At 40.8% G+C, this 20,418-nt stretch overlaps 1 protein-coding gene across 3 annotated transcripts in view; it reads left to right on the plus strand.

The window, feature by feature from the left end:
• The window catches only part of LOC133425111 (intermembrane lipid transfer protein VPS13B-like), a 362,452-nt gene that overhangs the window by 40,910 nt on the left and 301,124 nt on the right, over nt 1-20,418 (plus strand). For all 3 annotated transcript variants that reach the window (XM_061715807.1, XM_061715794.1, XM_061715800.1), the window contains 5 exons: nt 2,944-3,118; nt 11,853-12,124; nt 15,444-15,539; nt 18,112-18,234; nt 18,577-18,714. In XM_061715807.1, the coding sequence (XP_061571791.1) occupies nt 2,944-3,118; nt 11,853-12,124; nt 15,444-15,539; nt 18,112-18,234; nt 18,577-18,714 (804 nt within the window). The remainder of the gene's footprint in view (nt 1-2,943; nt 3,119-11,852; nt 12,125-15,443; nt 15,540-18,111; nt 18,235-18,576; nt 18,715-20,418) is intronic.

The raw sequence follows: 20,418 nt of genomic DNA on the forward strand, positions 1-20,418 counted from the left end.
TTAACCTGAGGAGTGAGCAGGCCGCATCTTTTCACCAGACAGGGTGGGGTTTCTCCGGCCGGACGTAGCGCATGGAAGGATCAAGTTATTCCGGCCGGATCCTCCCCACCCCATCTGGCGCCCCGGTTGGCCAGAGGGGGCATGTGTAGCCCAGGACTGTTGCATGTTTTTGTGAGGGCAGCTCCCATTAGCTACCCAGGGGAACACGGGGAGAACATGCAAACTCCACACAGAAAGATCCTTTCGCCAACCCCACCCAGGGTGTGGGCACTGAAGTCATGGGGGAACTAACACGCACTTCAGCGCCCACAGCGTCCTCGGCGGGAATCGAACCCAGGACCTTCTTGCTGTGAGACGGCTGCACTACCTGCAGCGCCACCGTGCCCCCTATTCCCAGCTTTCTATGTTCTTTGTCGTAAAAAAAAAAGTGTCAGCGGTAACGGCCAAAATCCCTCAAGCAGCGCATCATCCAAACCATAATAATAATCAATGTAATTAGGTATTGTGTGGTATTATCTGTTATTGCAGATCCTGACTATTATGTAATCTGCTGAGCGTACTGAGTTAAGTTTGGCAGGAATGGTAACAAAAAACGCCACCAAATGATTCCATAAATTGTGGTATGTCTAGATGCCTGGGGTTGCCACATAAGATACTGAGCTTGTGAACTCTGTACGTGAGCCCTACTTCCAGTGCTTGTCGTTGAACTTGGACTTGCTGCAGTTTTGTTTGAACTTGATTAAATGTTTGCTGAAATATTGTTATTTCACTGTGTCCATTGGTGGCCAGATATCTTGCACAGTAATAAAAGTCTGTATATATTCATTCAGCTGAAGAACCAAACAGGCCTGAACTAATTCCAATCTATATTTTCAGAGTGGCACCAGCACTTGCTAAAGAGGCCTCTTTTGAGGTAGAGGACTAAAGTTTATATTGTTGTTATGCAAGACATTTATTATGAGGCATAACCATAGGCGCCGAATTATGTTTTTTCTGGTGGGTGCTGAATGTCATGTAGTGTCGTTTCGCACGAGATTCAGCAATTCAGCAACGTAGATTCAACAGCGGTAACGGACATGAACGCCGCACGCACACACACACACACACACACACACACACACACACACACACACACACACACACACACACACAAATAATAATCAAATTCTTAACAAATTCGGGTGTTCATCTGAGAAAAAGGAGGCTATATTTCTATAGTTCATAACCAAGATCATTCTTTCTTCCCTCTTGATCGTTGCTAATCTACAACAGTAGAAATTATTTTTTTTTTAATTTCACCGTGCGCCCTGTGACGGCATCTCGGCGGTGTAGGAGAGAAGGTGGAGGGAGAAAAAAAAGTTGCAGCTTGTAGATCAGAGACGATCAACATGGAAGAAAGAATGATCTTGGCTGTGAGTCTGTGTGAGGAGCTGTGGGATGAGATTGCAGGACTATCGGGACATCAATAAAAAGGGACAAAAGTGGAGATAAATCTCACAGAATTTGGACACACCTGTTTAAAAGTGGTAGAAATGTGATATTCTTTTGCTCTTTTAACAATAAAATGTCAATTTAAAATAAAATATAGCATTGCCATGCCTCATCTGGGGATCAATTGAATCATTGATCAATATATGGTTATGAAAAGACCACATGTCAATACTTTTGCAAACTGAAGCACTACAGGTCCGCTAAAATGACTGACATGAGCTAAAAAACAACAAAATAGTTCGGAAAGGTTTTTTAATAAAATATGATTCAGCCTGAAGTAGACCTGGCCATCATGGAGCTGTAGCTCCCGAACGAGCCTGTATTCCCCCAAATCCTGTGTTCTCATGAGGATTTCATGGACCCATCCCCTCCTTGCTGCTGCTGCTCGTCTCCTCCTCCTCAGAAGAAGAACTAAAGCCAGAGCTTTTCTTTGAATCAGGGACACATGCATTTTGCAAACCGAGCTGTAGCTACTGTACGTCCAAATGAGTGGGAAAACGGCGCCAGACCGGAAAAACTTTTTTTTCGGTCGCCAAGCAACTTGCAACAAATGTGTAGCCTACACAGGTGTATGCGCGCAGGCTCTGCGCCGAGTTCTAGGTGAAAGCCGCGTTGCGCCCGCCGTGCGTCAGGAGCGCGCTCTTGCGCAGCGGCAGCACATACACTTGAATGGGAAAGCCGGCGCCGGCTGTGCGCCCTCTATTTGAAAACCGCTTTAGCCAATCAGTGATTGTTGACATGAGGGCTCGCCTACTCTGCTCTCCCCGTGGGTGCTCGGCCATCTCCGTGGGTGCTCGGGCCCCGAAGCACCCACGGTTCCGGCGCCTATGGGCATAACAGTTGTAGGCAATGGCTCAAGTAATGCCCAAGCAGGAGCTCATGGAGCCAAGGCAAGAGCTAATGCAGTCTCTCAATGGTAATATAATGTTAGCTGCTTCTTTTGCTTTCAAAAGCACCATTCAGACAATTATTAATAAAATAAATGCTAATTAAATCTGTGGGCAAAAGCTATAATGACAGTGACAGACTTCCAACCAAGGGCCGAAGGAAGTGAACTGATTATCTGATACCTCATTTCATCATTTGTATGAAAATTATCACATGACGCTAAACCGCAAACTGCACCTTTTGTGAGAAAGTTTGTCAAATTTTGAAACGGGGAGTAAATAAATTTGGTTAAAATGTTATTTAACACTAGCATTTATTCACAAAACAGTCCCAGATAATGACAGATTAATTTTGTTCAACATATAGTCATTAAATGGCATAGCGGTTCTTTCAAGGAGTTGGTCACCTGTCTTTTATTTAAATCTATATGTATCAATGTAATTTATATTGTGTCAGAGTACAGCCAAAGATTTGAGAATGTTGCCTGTTTCTCTTGCAAGTGTTTATATCAAATTTCACAATATTAATCATATCTGGTACTTTTCTCTTTTCATGTTTTCTCAGATCCACACCATGTTGGAGAGCCTGAAGTTGTCCATTACTGACCAACAACTACCCATGTTTATCCGAATTTTGGAGCTGATTATTGCCCTCTACTACGGGGAAATAGGAGCGCACAAAGATGTTGAAGGTGAAGAGGCCATTGTTAATGCCAGAGAGGGCGGAGCAAGTTCACCTGGTGAGTGACGAGAGCAGTGACACTTCTGTTTCTGATCCTTGCATTATTTTGCGTTTCCAATGTGAATTTAAAAGATATACTGTGTTTACATTTTTTTTTAAGTTATTTCTTAGGATCTTAAAGGAGACCTATTATGGCATCTAATACCTATTTTAAACAGGCCTTGAATGTCTTAAAAACAAGCTTTTGATTTTTTTTTTTGCTAAATAAATTAGAAATTCAGCCTGAGGAATGTCTTTAGCATCTCAGTCTCTAACCTAATTCTCTATGTGGGATTCTGAGTGGGCGGGGCTATGATAATGAGGCTCTGTGCTGATTGGCTGCCTGAATGATGCGTAGAAAATGTCAGAAGCTCCGGCCGGCAGAATTAGTTGTGGGCGTGGTTTCACGCTTTGGAGGCCAATCGATGTAAATTGCTCCCGTCGTTACGTAACGACGGGAGCAGAATCTGAACAGCTTGTAGAAGCCACATCACACTGGACGGCTCATCCGGGCGGCTGTACAGACACTGCAGAATTTGTTTGCTTTCCTCCTTTTTTGAGTTGGCAGGCTGAGGGGAGACCACTTTATATGTTACAGCAAGAAAAAACTTGTTTTTCATAATAGGTCTCCTTTAAAATAATTTCTTGAATTTACTTTTCTCACAATGAATGAAGAAGAGCACTTCCAGATGTGAACTGATCTCGACTTTGCATATGCCTCTAAATGCCCACAGCTCATGCGAAACGCACAAAAAAATGACTGTATGGAGTTGTAGAAATGATTAGTAAAGTATAAGTATAATTCTACTGGGTGCGCTTCCCATGTTGAAATTGCACTATGGTTTGAAATGTTTATTTGCAATGATCAATCTGTAATTAACAAGTGTAGCTATTAGGTCTTCTTTTGTCTTATTGTCATGATTTTTTTCTGAAATCAATGTCCTGGGGCCTCATCTATAAAGCTTGCTTGCGCAGAAAAAGCGCCTGAAAGTTGCGGAAGCCGCCTTCTACGCAAAGCCTCGGATCTAAAAAGAAAAAACTAACCGAAAAATCTGCGTATCTTTACGGCAACCCTGACCCTCCCGTAAGAATTTACTTAAGACACGGGGAACTGGCGACGCAGGCTGTGAGGTGGTGAAATGAAGCCAGATTCATGTCATACTCTTAATAATGTCATCACATATCACAACATATCAGACTTATAATAAAATATTGCTGATAACGGAGCAGGCGGCGCCGGGGGGGGGGATGCCGCTCCAAACCCACTACTCAACGCCGAAGAGGAAAAAAGAAAGTGTTCTGATTAAAATAAGGAAAGTTGGACTATATAACAATTGCGTTCATAAGGATAAAGTTTTTAAAAAAATAAAAATTAAAGAAATAGTCTCTTCTCCCCGTGTGTGTCTGCCTGTCATGCACGGGTACGTGCGCGTCGCCGCGTACCCTACGCCGTAGGCTCTGCGTTGGTGTAACGCGGAACCATAAAACAGCCTAGAGCAGCTCTGAGGGGAGACGGGAGGGAGGAGGGGGAGCGGGGGCTGCCGGGCCGCCGTCCCGAGTGTCTTGATGATTTGCTGAGCCTACCGTTAGTTTTTAAACTGTAAAAAGTGGGGGGGACAAATACATCATTTTGAAAAGTGGGGGGGGGACATGTCCCCCCTGTTCCCAGTGGAAATTGCGTCGTGCGATCGTGGCACTAATGGGCAGCAACGGCGTGCTGCCACTCACTCGCTTTATTTTATACTATTTATATACTTTTCCTACTTTTACTGTGACCACCAAATAATCTCGTTTCACTGTCCTCTCTCCACATCATCCACAACATCTAGATCTCAGATCTCAGCGAAATTCAGTGGCACGGTGGCTCGACACGTTCATTCATTCTGACGCATTCATCCGGATTCATGCCTAACAGGCTGCAGGAAGCCACTGCGCATGCTCAGTAGGCTCATCCATATGGATTTATGGGCGTGTTGAGGGCGGGATATGGGGCGGAGTCAGCTGTGCAGCTTTCCAGGTGGACTGTGATTTATAAAGAGAACCTTACGTGGAAGTCTGCGTGCACGCGGTTTTATAGATCCGGATTTTTTTTTGCGCCCGCCATTTTCGGCTTTTGGGCGTACGTGCACTTTTAGTATGAATCCTACGCAGTCCATTTTAAATGAGGCCCCTGTGCTTTAGCTTTACTTTTCTCATCAATACTTGTGGTGAATATGAGTATTGCAGGAAATGTTTCTGCAGTATTTTTTCTTTCTTTTGATTAAATTAATTTAGACATTTTAAAATGGAAACATTATCAACTCGGCACATTATGTTTTAATTTGTGTGATTTTTATTTTATTTGGGTTTTTTTTAAAGATTTTTTTGTGGCTCTAGTGGCCCTTTATTGAAGTTGCAGACAGGAAGGGGTTAGAGAGAGAGAATGGGGATGACATGCAGCAAAAGTGCGCAGGCCGGGATTGGAACCTGCAACCGCTGCAGGAGGACTGTAGCCTCAGTATATGAGCCGCTTGCTTAACCCACTGAGCCAACGAGCAGCTCATTTGTGTGATTCTTTTAACAAAATAGTTTCTATATAACATTCTTGTCTTGTGAATCCCGACTTTTCCTTTTCCTGTTCAGAGATCCTGTCTCTCCACATATGCTCCTGTTTTACTTTAACGGGACATTAAACATGACTTTGACCATAGAATCTGCTCCTCCTGCTTTTTCCACAAACAAAAACTGAAGTGTGTAACTTGACACAGCCCATTTCCATCGGCCCTGATCACCTCCATGTGGATAGATGCAACGTAGCTGAGACTGAAGAGGAGAGTCAAGACTGAATCAAACACGACCACGATTATCTCTCTAATTGCAGCACCACAGCACCCATAAGCTGAAAAGTAGCATTCAAAGGTTTTCACTGTGACAGTTAGGTTAGTCAAAATAATCTTTATTTGTAAGTCACAAAATGTCACATTATTTTTACATTTTGGAATTGACTTTATATTCCAAATTTTAATTAAAAACTATTCAGAAGCAAAACTTTGGACCCAGTGTGTTTTGCTCCCAGAATATGCTGGTGTTTAGGTGAATCCATTCTTTCATCTGGCAGTGACATTTTTCCTGGATATCTGGCTTCATCACAGGCCAAAGACTGGTCCAGCCCAGTGCTCAACACAATGTTATGTTCTAATGGCATCTACTGCTGTGTAGGCATCAAATATTTACATTTGTAAAGCTTTGGGCTGCTGATGGGAAGATTGTGTGTCTACTTATTGTTTTGACAAGAGTTGAAAAGTCCAGAATCTAAACTGTTTTAAAGCTGCGTTGCTCAGACTTTCCTGGTTATAATCAATCGGAAGCACTTTCAAATGATTAAAAACCTTGGGAAAAGTTGATGGCTCAAATACCTTGATGCATCGATGCTTGACGCACTTTTTTTTTTGTTTCTCTTCAAAAATGTTACAAAGAAAAATCTGTGTTTCTTACAATATGTAAAATAACTCCAAGTCGGCCTACTTTATGTCCATTCACAGATTTTCTTCAGTTCCCTAATACAATGATGGCAACCTTATATTATGTAATTTCATCACAAAGATGCAGTAAAAATGCTTCTTTTTCAGCCATGCATTACCGCTCTGTTCATAGCAGCCACTTTTAACAGGTGGACTAAATCGATCCCACCTCTCTCCTCAACAGGTTGAGATTGTTTTTTTTAAATCAGTCAATGCATTTACATGATTTACCCCGGTCGAAATCGTAGTTTGTTTTTGATACTTAACATTTTTATTGATTTTCAACAAGGTATATAACAAACAAAACAAAGTAGTCACAGTGCCAGAAAGGTTGTGTCCATGTCTTCAATAAACCAGAGTTGTAGGTTACATAAGGATTCATATCATTGTCTTATCCCAATTAACTTGGACGGAAGGTAGTATATTCAGAAAATCACAGTCTATCAAAAGCAGGGGGGAGAGACGGATCCCCACTCACTCCCTTACTTAACAAGAAAGCCGTCCATTTTGACCATCTTGCAGCATATAAATCACCTTTCAGCCACGGCAAGAAAGTCAATCTTTCCATCTCGTGAATGTCCTCAATGATCCTGAGCCATTCATCCACCGTAGGTGGGTCAGTCTGTAACCATTTACGAGTGATCGCTTTTTTAGCAGCGACAATCAGAATTCTCAGGAGGTATTTGTCACTACCTGACATCTCTTCTGGAATATCTCCCAGATAGAGCAACAAACATGACAGTGGAATCTGTTGTCCGAGTACTTGTAGTAAATATGAACAAATATTTCTCCAAAATAACTTAATCTTAGGACAGCTCCAAAAAAATGTGATGGTGACCTGCTTCGTCGTCCCTGCAACCTCTCCAACATCTTTGTTGGGAGCCTGCCAGATATGGTTTCATTTTAGGGGTAATGAAATAACGTACCAGATTCTTCCAACTAAATTCGCGCCAGTACATGGAGCAAGAAGTAGAAAAAAACGATTCGCATATGGACTCCCACTGCTGACTAGATATACTCTCCTTCAAGTCCTTCTCCCACCTTTCCTTAATGTAATCTCGAAATCGTAGTTTTAAAATCATCTTGGTGCGAAAGAAACTGAGCGTGAAGGAAGAGTCAGCCTAACACACCCGGATAATGTAGTAAAAGTCCATCCAACCCTTAATGCAAACGATGCAGTGGGACTGGAAGTGGCTGATGTGGTCCCACACAAGTCTTTACTGTGGGAGTAGTGGAGGAAGCCGATACAGAGCCATGGCAAAAAGAAAAACTTAACCGTACAGCGTGTGTGAAATGTGAAGAGCTGTAAGTCTGTTGAATTCCTCATTTCCCACTTTTCCACTTTGGTGCCAACAGTTGAAACAAAGATTTGTTGTTTTGGGTTTGGCGTAACTAGTAAACCGGAAAGGCCCCATCACCACCTGTCGTGGCGGAGTGCAACATAGTTTGTATGTGTATGTGTACTGGGACAAAGAAATCTGTGGCTGGACTGAGCGGTGAATGCAAACGTACTGAACATCGATGCTTGGTCGCATGTGTTTCTAAGATATAGCAAACGCTTTGTGACGTGAAGCTTGGTGAGGACATATTTGGGGTGGTAGGATGATTCTTTATGCTTTATGTGGGTTTTTTTATTTGGTATTTACTCCAAACACCCAAATGGTGTTTGGAAATCACTGAAAAAAAAAAATTGATTTTTGTCCATCGCTGCAAAGATGGGAAAAAATTAACTCAAGCAAACTTTATATTTCAAATAATTGCAGTTAAACATTTATAAATCCACCCCTTTTCCTAAACGTTCATCTTGATTCTTCTTCAAGTACTCATCCTTCTAATTTTAAAACAGAGCCAGTCACAGGGCCCTCTGGGTTAAATCAGCCTCTGTTGGGCAAGGAGCAAGAGAAGTGGACAGAGGAGCGAGCAGGCAACTCGGAGTAACTTAGGTCTCAAAGCTTGTTCTCTGCCTCTTGGCTTAAAACTTTCACTGCAAGTTGGCGCAGTTTCCAGCTCGGTGTCCAATGCCAGATGTAAGAGTCTGTGTCATGCTGCTGCTATGCAGAGCCTCTGAGAATGAATTAGTATCCCATCACTAAAATATACAAGAGGGGACCAGCTCTTGGAACCTGAGCGCCCCCAGACCTTGTTATGCTGGAAGTAATTGACAGAGTGAAGAAGCAGAAGGGTGGGGGCAATTGTGTGCATATGCACTGTAGTAGGTGGTTTAGTGTGTGGTAGTTAGACGGGCTCTGAGCTCGTTCCTAGACATATGGTTTTCAGTGTATGCATTTCAGGTTTAAGGGATAAAGCCGTGCATTTCTGAAAAATATATTAGAGTAATAGCTCAACTGATTTATTATTTATGATGAGAAAATACATTTTCAGACAGATGGCCTTTACCATTAATAGTTTCTGAACATTATAGTTGTATGTTGGTTCGTAAAATGCCACGGCTAACAAACATTGTATTGTTATTGGGCGACAGTCAGCAGAGGACAATTGTGACTTGACTGATCGAACATGACGTGATTGTTGGACGAAGCACTTCATCATGTTCATCTGAGTTCTCTTCGCCTGATGCTGTGGGACTGATCACTGTTATGTGTGTGTTTTATTTTTATTAAATGGCTGCATGTGTATGAGGGTATGTGTTGAGACTAATTAATACATTGTGTGTTGTATTAAACTCTGACTCTCACTTGTTTTTTTCCACAATATTCTAGGGGAATATTTGATTTCCTTTGTGTTTTTTCTCCTATTTAAGTTCTTCAGTAAGAGAAAACTTAAAGAAATAAACAGAAACTTTGTTTTTTATGTAATAATGACTCACTGGAGCTGCTTGCTGTCGGAGCCAATGGTCCATTCATGATTAGCCTGAAAAGGTGAAAAATGCAAGAAACTTTGAAGTTTTCAAAAGACTATAGCTAATATTATTGCTGTTTGAAATTCAGTGAGGTCTGGGAAACATCATGAAAAACAACAACAAAAAGTTATAGGTGGTTGGAAACACAAATTATTTCAAACTTGAATAAGCAAACTTGTCCCTGAAGTGAAGGCTTTGTTGTTTCAACAAGTGTCTGAAGGGTTATTAAGCAGGAACTTGTGGCTGGAGGATGGATGTAAGTGTGTGTGCACGTCCTTCTGTGCAGCATGTGAGCATTTAAAGGGCACTTGAGAGGAGGGCTAGTTCAATGTTGCATCTGATTACTCTGAGGTCAGCACATAGGATAGTGTTTAGGCTGTATAGATGCTGCAACGGTGTAGATGTGTATATATATATATTTTAAGTTTTAATTGTGATACCTAACAGTATGTCATTTATAGTTTTAATTAGTTGAATTATATATTTCCCCCTGATCAAAAAAGTGTGTATGTATGCTTCTATGATGATACAGTAAAGCCATCTTTTTTGATCACTTGCATTTTTAATTCATTTATTTATTTTTTTCCTTCATGGTCACATGTAAAGCTGGAGCTGATCATGTGAGTTTTTCACACATTCACAAATACAGCAGGACAAAAGTGGCCTAGTAATCAGGTCTTTTTAAACATGCAGGGACATCTACTGGCATGTGAGGGCACTGCTTTCTCTCACCTCCTCCCCCTCGTCTCTGTAGCCGCTCACCCATTCACACCCTTACTGCTCGTTAACTTATGTATGGCCTGTTCTTTACAGACTTGACTCTCAGGGATACTGACCATGACGCCGGCACACTTTTATGAGATGGTGCTTCTGCGATCTGCTGGAAGACATGTATAGATGCTCACTTATGTCGTATCATGCTTGATTAGTGATCTCAAAAGAAGTCAGTCACACTGAATGATCTCAAGATATAAACGAAGAACAAGGATAGCTGTATTTCACACAGAATCGGCCATATTGCTCTACACTATATAACCATACGTTCTGGAAAGCTCAAACCCTATCTGAGAATTTTTCTCTACCTATTTTTTTCCCATTATTATTACTTCATTAATTTAATGAACTTAATTGTGAAGAAGCTTAACTTGTTGACAACTCCAAGCCTTCACAGGTTAAAAGTGAGGAGGAAACAAGGAGAAATGAGAAACTGAATTGGACTAGGAAATTGGGCTTTGGAGAGAGGGATAAAAAGCCATAACATGGGATTTCCAACTGCCAACTCACAAAGTGAAAGATTTAATTAAAATATGTCACAATTTTCACTGCCTTAGCCTCTGGGATTCCAAAACCATGACTTCACAGACAATATTGTTTTTTCTCACAAAGGACATGAGGCAGTGAGGAATGGGATTACACATTCTTGTGTATTGACATCAGTTTCCTCTATCCTGACTTGTATGGAAACAGACATGATGGGACCGGTTCAGGGGTCAGGATGTGGACCAGAGGGGTGCACACTGGTGTGGAGAGCCGGCAAATCTCTGAATAGTTTTCTGAGGAAAGGGGCAGGAAAAAATTGCCTCAAAATTACCCCCTACATGACGGTTCACTGACTCAAGTCTCAGAGATTACCCCAGAATTTGCGAATATATATGTTTAAATATATGTATATCACAGTTAACTGACAGTCTCTTCACGCCTCATTTTTGTCCTTTATTTTTTTAATGAAATATTTGACTGGGGTATTCACGGCATTCATCTGTGGATGCAGACTGTGCTGTGGGTCCAGTGCAGTCAGTCTTGACCACAGGGCCTGCTGAAGACCCTCGTCTGTCAAGATGCTGGCTGAAAGGCTGCACACTCTGGCATAAATTGGAACGGACTTCCCCTTCCTCTGCAGAGTTCATGCAGCAGGGAGTTCATATAACACACAAACTCTTGCACACCTGCACATTGGAGCACTGTAGGGAACTACTGTGAAAGTGCCTCAGTCTGTGTTCTTTCTTTGTTTGCTTGACAGCTGAAACAACTTGCTTGTATTAAATTGCCCTGAAGGAATAGAGTGTGCTGTCCTGGGTATAGATGCTCCCATTATCAACTGTTATTCTGTGTGCATAGACAGATTTTTCTAAAAGGCTGTGTGTCTAAACTTATTTGCCTGATTAAAACGTAATAAAATTAAAGCTAAAGGAAATTATTTTTCATATTAACCCTGTTATGATTGTAGTTCAAATGTAGCAATGATTCTGTGCATTTTCTTTTTTTTTTGCAAATCTTCACGTGTCATTCTGGACATTCAAACTTCAGACACTAGCCATTATTTTTTTCTTTCTCCGTTTCAAAACCATCTGCTTTTATTGTATATAACTAATTATGACTTTAATCCTTGTCAGGGATGGATGTTGACATGGAAAGGCTGGGATCCAGCCAGTACTCCGGTCAGGACCTTTACATGCAGGCTGGAAGCTCAGAAGATGGAGACCAGGGTTGGGTGTCCTGGGCTTGGTCCTTTATCCCAGCCATTGTGGGCGAGGAGGAGGAAGGAGAAGAAGGCCTGTATCAGCAGGGAGAGATGGGAGGCAGTCACAACCCCCAGCAGCACACATCCAAAGACCCCATTGTTTCCATAGGGTTCTACTGCACTAAAGCTTCAGTCACCTTCAAGGTAACTTTCCTGACGGAAAACCACACAAATCAAACTATCCGTCAACTTCATACTGTAAATGTTATCACAATGCTTAAAGGGTTAGAACAGGGGTTTTCAACCTTTTTTATCCCAGGGACCCCTTGGATGAGAGAAAAAAAGAGCAGGGGCCCCCACTTGTAGTTCTTATTTTTTCCCTTTTTTTTTTAATGTGTCAAGTGTTAAGCCTGGCTTATAATAACTTTTGAATGTGTTTTATTCTGCTTATATCACCTTATTAACCAATTCCTGACTGGGTTATTAGCAGTTGATGAAACTTTGGCCTCGTCAGATGTGGAAGGAGTAACGTTAGGCCGAGCTGTAACGTTACAATCTCCAGCTTTAGGCTTCGTTATTGTCACAAATTTATCCATCAGGTCTAACTAGTGTTAAATATGAAATAGCCAAGTCAATTTTGCAACAAATTTTCCTTTCTTATTCAGCTTGCTAGCTCGTTTTCCGCTCTAAAGTTGACATTAGTCACATGACTAAGTCATGGGAATCATTTATGTAGAGTTGTAGACTACTTAGTTTTTGTCAAAAGTAGATTATTATCGCCTGTTAATGGAGTTTTCTCAATCATGAAGACCCCTGGGTTAGAACACATGGCATTATACATTGGTTGAATTACAGTTAAGTTTAAAGTTGTATCAAGAGTCATTTTTATTTCCCGTCAAATCTTTAAAAGCTGTTCTGCAGGACAGTAATGGTAAATGTGGTATGAGTGTGGTATCAATGGTCCATATAACGAAGGAAAAGCAACTTATTTTGGCAAGATTTTATACAGTGTTTCTTATTTCCCCACTCACACACACATCCATTCCTCGTTTCATATTTTAAACATGAAACACTTTTTATCTATCACACACATGCGTGTGATGTGTTTTCAGTTTCTTGCCCAAGGACACTTCACACATGGAGGGACTGGCTACCAACCCCCCCCTTCCAACTGGGGGACGAGCAGTCTATGACTTAATCCGCCCCAATTTATTCAGCGTCTTTGTCACATCATTATTTATGGTCTCCTTTGACCCACCCATATTGGCAATGTTGTTTTTTGTTTTTGTTTTCTTCTTTTATGATTGTTTTGATTGTGATTTGATACAGCTTTGTTTTTAGAAAGCTTGAGTTCTCAAAGTCTCTGTGTGCGGTACAAGTGTAACCGCTAACTGGTGTCTCGGGTCACATTAATGTTTTTAACATTATACATGACATGAACACTATTGAGAAAAAGATCCCAAACTTTAATCCTGCCTACTCACTTAGAATAGTTGGAATTCATCTGTGCTTCCTCTCAGTTTCAGGCGCTACATATCCCGTTACAGCTATTGTGTGGTTGACTGTTTTAAGTGTGTTAGAGTGCAGATGTGTGTGTGTGTGTGTGTGTGTGTGTGTGTGTGTGTGTGTGTGTGTGTGTGTGTGTGTGTGTGTGTGTGTGTGTGTGTGTGTGTGTGTGTGTGTGTGTGTGTGTGTGTGTGTGTGTGTGTGTGTGTGTGTGTGCCCCAGCTACGTGTGCATTTCTTAGATATACATGTATTTCTCCGACCACATAAACCTTGGTGTTTTTCTAATAATGTTTAAACTGTTCCTGTATTGTTTGAGTTCTTTTAATCAATTAATTGCCCCTCTTTTGGGGTAATTGCTGTCAGCTGAAAGGATGGTTTTATTTTAAAGGTTCCCGTCTCTTTCCTACGGGGAAGTATTTAGTTTGAATGGAATTTCATGTTTTTGAACAGCTAGTGCCTGAACCTGAGTTTGACATGAATCAGAGATGTACTTTAGATTGCTGACACATTATTCCCCAGATCTTTTTGATCAGAGAAATTGGCAATGCGATTTCTTGACTTTCACATGTAATCATAGTCCTTTGCTTTTGCACAACTTCAAAGCTTCGAACTTATGCCAGACCTAATGGCATTTTTCATTCAAGACATATTTTTGCTTTATATCTAGAATGTATTTATTCCACGAATAGTAACATTCAGGTCCTAAATAAAGCTTTTTTAAAATTTTATTGTACTTTTTTTCCATTTATGTGAAATCAATGTATCGGCAAGAACTTGACTATTTATCTTCACTGATTATATATAAAAAAAAAAATGCCTGTATATGGTATCTCAATAAAAATAATTTGTTTTATGATAGAGTTAAGTCTTTAAAGTATCTGGTATATTACAGCGTAGAACAAAGAGTAGTAGTGCCAGCAGCTGCAATGTCTATTACTGGCTGCACCAGTGCTCATGTTGATGGTTCAGATTTATGCTGCTTCTCCAGCCTCGGTTTTAGTTCAGATTTAGGTTCAAACAGAAATGCTCTATCAGTGTAGTGTGGTAGATTTTTCTGATGGGGTAAACAGTCATCATTCTTACTCACAGTGGCAATGCAACTTTCTCACACAGAGCATTTGTTAAGTCGTATAATTTGACATCCTAACTCATATTATAGTTGGAGATCTGCGGGTCATGTGCAGTGGTCCCTGTATGTGATTAAACAGAATCGAAAGAGGGAAAGGGAGTGAGGGTGAGGGTCTGCTCCATCAGAATAATAAGCCACAGCTGCTTTTTACTCTGCACCTGCTTCCTGTGTTAAAGCTGACTGGGTTGGGTCCGATGCAAGTCTACACACACAGTTTAGACCAAATCTGTACTGTCCTCACCCCGGCCGGCCAGTTCTGGCCAGGTGCTCCGTCTGCCCCAATATTTCTTTTTTTCTTTTCCTCTGCTCTATCTCCAGCTAGAATGGATATTCCAGTAAATAATTCTTCTTATTTGATTGTCTTATTTGTATACTTAAGAATATGCACTACACATTAAGGTATTTTAAGACCTTTATTCATGTTCTGATATGTCTAGATTTTGACGACTTCAAATTGACGGACTGTCAAGTCTACTGTAGCACTGCCGGAGATGTTCAAATGTGAAAAAAGTGTTTCAATTACACTTTTGTGAAAAACTGGATTATCAACACGTCTGAAAAACCACCTTATGAAAGTGTAAAAAGGTTGTTGTGATGTTTGTTTTTTTTTCTTTTTAATTAGAGGCATTTAAATTAGGCCTACAGGTTTTTCTCTGTGATTTTTAGTTTTTTTTGCAAATGTAGGGGTTATTAATATGTGGGTTATGTGACTATGACCACTTGTTTTACCAACTATCATGGTCTAGTACGTGCATCAAATGTATACCTCAGGAGGTTTGATTTTGCTCTTTAAACTCGCGCTCAAGATGCGGACATTTCCAAGAGCAAGCCTAAATGTTTGTCCGCTTTGACTCCAAGTAATGAATGTTCTCTGCTTTTGTCTCAGCTGACGGAGACGCAGTCAGAGAGCAGCTACTACAGTCCTCAGAAAGTCAAGTCCAAAGAGGTCCTTTGTGTGGAGCAAGAAGGAATCACTATTGAGGTAAAACTGCAAAGCTGAATGCATTGTGAAGATAATGTGGTCGTAATGTGCTCTTATCCATGTTATCTGTCAGTCGGATGTCATTTCTTATCAGAATAGAAATGTTCAACAGAAAAGAAATGTGTTTATTGTTACATTTATTATTTTTTCGGTTGAAAACAGCAGTTGATGATGGTGAATAGTATTAGTAACAAACGGCAAACATGGCGCTTGTAGACGCTGTTTTATCTAATGATCTAGCCCTCAAGTTTACCCTGAGGAGCCTTTTTCATCTGGCACGACTGAAACAGAGCAGACAACTTCCCTTTTGTTCATTATTGTGTTTTATCTTCACAAGTACTTATAAATACTGTACATTTTTCAAGCTTTGCATGGTCACTAATCCACAGTTTGTTGTGCGTTCACTGGTGTCTAGGTTGAACTGAAGCCTGATCATTTCCTGATTTCTCCCTCAACAATCCCTTTTCTCTGATTACCTGGTCAGAGTGGGAAAAGAGCTTTCTGCTTTGAGGTTTTTTCCAGATGTGAAAATTCCGTGATTTCCAATTTCTGTAACTTATGCTTTTTCTTGGAGAGGAAGAGCCGTTTGAACTAAGACCAAATGTGGGAGTGGTGAAAGACAAAATAATGGTTCGTTTCAACCAGGGAAGTAGGACATGCAATACTTGTTTGGCGAAATGTAATGTATTAGATTCTCTATTAATCTATTTGCCAGGTAGAGCGAAGACAGGTGAGAGGGAGCGGTACCTTGTGGGTAACAGGAGAGATGCTTGGTAGCATGTCTGCTACCAAGCATGGAGCACGGATTTACCTAAGCGGTTTCTGTCACAAATAAATAAACTTGTGTAGCTAAACTGATCATGGTACCCACCAATCCATCGCACATTAAACACAATTCTGAATTATCATTAGAGTAATTAATTGCACCAGAACATTTTTACTGAGCTTTAGTTGGTTACTTTTGACACAAGTAGAATTCTGAAAGTGATGTTCTGATTCTCACAACTACTCTCTCATTCCTTCACCATCCAGATTACTTAACTTGAATTTGAATTAATCTCGTGTAATATGTTCTGATAATTACTTGACCTTTAGACTATCGTCACACTACTAGCCTTACAGTCCAGTTTGTATATAAATCAGATCTGATAAAGATATGACGGCTCACATTCCTTACATTAGCCTTTGTCGTGTATGCCACAGCCCTTATGGCACTTTTCCACTAGTACCTACTCAGCCTGACTCGACTTGCCCTCGTTAATTTTCAATACCCAGATGAGAAGTAGGAGGTTGGAGTGAAGCTGCTGTGACGTATTTGATTGTGTATCTAAAGGAAGAAGACAACAACACTAAAGATGTAGAACCTGGAGGAGATGATAGATGTGCTCTTGGGTCTGTGGCTTGTGTTCGATATCATGTTAAAAAATGAGAGTGAGAGAGAGAAGCTTCAAGCGGCAACGCTTTTAAATTTTTTGTTTGTTTATCTCGGCGCTGCTGAAAAGTCCGTTTGTAGCCGCGAGCAGCTATGAAGAGACAGAGCTCCTGATGGATCTGGTCGTTCCTTATCTCCGTCTAGATCCCTTTTCCCTTTTCTCCTCAGCCACCAGGTTTATGAACATCTGCACCTCAGAGTTGGATCATGAAACAGACTTTTGCTGGCATTGCCTGTCGAATAAAATGAAGAAGAAGCCGCAAGTCGCTCTTTTTCTGATTTCTGACATCTGATGGCCCCGCCCCCCGACCAATGGGTGGCCTGTATTGTGATAATGTCAGATACAGCCGACTCAGCCACTTAGAACCTCGGCAGAGTAGTTACAGAAAAAGTATCTACTCGGCACGTTAGACCCCTGGTGGGAAAGCGCAAAGGCGAGGCGAGTCGGGCTGAGTAGGTACTAGTGGAAAACCGCCATAAATGGCAAACATGTGCACCAGATACTATTTGGCATTTCTACGAATAACAACAATACAAAACGTCATATTTGTTAGACAACACTGAAGCAAAGAGTTGATTGAGGACACAAACGGGTCAGGATGGAAGTGATGTCCGTTATGGTGTCATTTATCCTCAGAGGACAGCGAAGTCCAGCCCAGCTGTATGTGAAAAGTTCAAAGTCTGGTTTTTGAGACTGGTTTTTGCCATGTTGCCGGTGTTGTGCCAAGTTCTGAGCTTCTCCTGAGAAGCGCATGTCGGCTCAGCTCACATGTCGAGTGTATAGCCTTTATGCTTGCTGAACTGTTTATAGTCAAAGATGTTCCAGTTTGGTTTGTACAATAACTGGAGGGCTCAGTTTGTCAGTGGCTGGAAAAGTTATACAGCGGCTTTGCTTAACAAAATGTATAAGCCAGCCCTGAGGGCGCAATTAAATTGCTACTTAAATAAAAGTATTTTAAAGGAGAGGCATATTCAGTCTGCTGCAGCCTGCACACTATGCAACTGTATGTCATTAAATCTGATGTGCTTAAGTTTTTAAAATTCCACAAGTCATTCTCTGAGTTCTTCAGTTAACATGTTCTTCCGGTAAATCTGGAATATGATATTTATGTTTATCCTTTTCTCTGGCATTTATTCCAGGTGCTCATGATGGGGGAGCCCTTCTTTGATTGCCAAATTGGCTTTGTGGGCTGCCGGGCACTCTGCCTTAAAGGCATCATGGGAGTACGGGATTTTGAGGAAAATATGAATCGACGTGAGGAGGTAAAAAGATCATAAAAGCTTCAAGCTGAAAAATGAAAAGCTAAAAAATATTTTAAAGAATCTCTTAAAGCTCTGGTGGCTTTAGAAGGAAAATGTTCAGTAAAAGGAAGTGACTCTTTAAAAAAAATTTTGTAGTGTTTATTATGATTATTGACGGGAATGTTCTCTGTGTCCTACATGCACTGCTGTGTTAACGTCATTCTGGCAATCTGCTCATGTTACACACTTTATGAACTCATCTGTACTAAATATCTTTACTTGAACTGTGTTGTGTTATTCCACTAATTTGATTTTTCTATCTAAATGATCTTAAATATGTGTTCTTCCTCTCCGTCTCTGCAGGATGCAGTGTTTTTCAGCTGTGGGGATAACCTGGGTAGTAAAGGGATGACGTACCTTACTAACTCTCTCTTTGACTACCGTAGTCCAGAGAACAACGGGGTCAGAGCTGAGTTCATCTTGGATGCTGCTAATCACAAGGTAACATAATGATGAGAAGAATGATTCATCCTAGTATTATTCTTAGTATTAACACAAAGTGTTTTTTGGTATGAATACTATAAAAAACAATTTTATCTATATTTGTGAAGCTATATATGAACTAATATAGCTGTGAATACAGGCTGGTTGATGATGAGTGTGTTTTGTGTCATACAACCCGAGTTCCTGTCCGTCTCCTCCTTACAAGGCTGAAATTAGTTTGATTTAAATTTAATCTTTAATTGGTCTTATAACAAGCACTTGGGAGACTTTGAGTAAAGGGATTTTCCTTTACAATGTCCTCATGTGTACGTATTGATGGTACTCGTATTCCCATCAGAGCTCCTTGAACTATTTTTTCTTTACTTGTGAAAATGTTGTTAAAGTGAGTGGCAGCCATGAGCTTGTGATGTTTGAGTTACCGCTAGTTTTTATACTTGATCTTTGACCACTTCCAAGGTTCCAATTCACCAGCAGGATTTAATTTACATGAAAATAATCATTGGAGCAGTGATATTACTCTCCATTTTTCACTCATTTAATATTGTAATAGTAATCAGTATTGGAATTATGCATTGACTCACTGCAATTTCTCCCATGCCAACTCTTTGCTTCACCGCTGCAGCCATGTTACGTTTCCACCAAAAGACGTGCTCAAATTCAGAATAACATTGCAATAAAAGCTGTAATTCTGTGGTGAAAAAAAAGTAGCTGGACCCTTTCCGTTCAGTTGGCGTTGCCTTGGTGAATCACAGTATCGGAGCTCCAGTGATGATGTCTTTTTTTTAATAGTCGCACTGCATTCATCCAACTCAGTTGAACTAACTCTGAACTCCTGATTTGAAACTAAAATATTCTGAGTTACTCCAATCGGGGTTTGTCGACATGGTTAATGCTTTAACATGGAGTTTATTGAACCTCTTTTTCTAAAAACAGCCAGTGTGTTGTCATGAGTAAGCCATGAACTCCTCTGTGTACCAAAAAACAAGGCCATCTGGGCAGCAGCTAATGCTCGCCAAAACTAAAAGGATTGTGGGAAGGATGAAAACAAATATGTTGCCATGTCCCAGTTGAAGTCCAGTCCTTGTCCTCCGTGAAATGTTGTGGTGGGACCTGCAGGGCTGAGCATGAATGAACCCCTGAAAAAACATAAGTGAACTGAAGAAGTGCTGTAAAGAAGAGTGAGACAAACACCATAGCGGTGTGAAAGACTGATGTATCAAGTGACTGTTGCTAAAGCTGGCTCAACAAGCTATGAAGTCATTGGTTTTACATATATTTCAGACACTGCCTCTGCAGTTGCCCCAAGTTTTTATTCAACAATGGCAAGGGGTAATGTATTTACCTTTATCTAATTTAAAGACCTGGGGACGACCAGAGGATTTTCTTTTCAATAAGCTCTGAGACATTCCCTTTAGAAGTGAAAGATGGTGTACTTTGTCTCCCCTCTCATTCTTTTGTTTCACAACAGCCACATCAGGGAAAGTTTATTGTATTCAGAATCTTTTTCTTCAGTTTTACCACAGAGACGGACAGGAAAGACTAAACTACATGTCCAAAGTTTGGCCTTTCATTTCAAACCAAAAGCCATCGCAACATGAATCTTTTAGATGGCCCAATAAATTTACACAGGAACATTGCAGATGTAACCGATAGCAATAAGGATACATTATTGAATTAAAAGAACCATTCGATGAGCAGTTC

This window comes from Cololabis saira, chromosome 3 (genome assembly GCF_033807715.1).
Source record: "Cololabis saira isolate AMF1-May2022 chromosome 3, fColSai1.1, whole genome shotgun sequence".
NCBI lineage: Eukaryota > Metazoa > Chordata > Actinopteri > Beloniformes > Belonidae > Cololabis > Cololabis saira.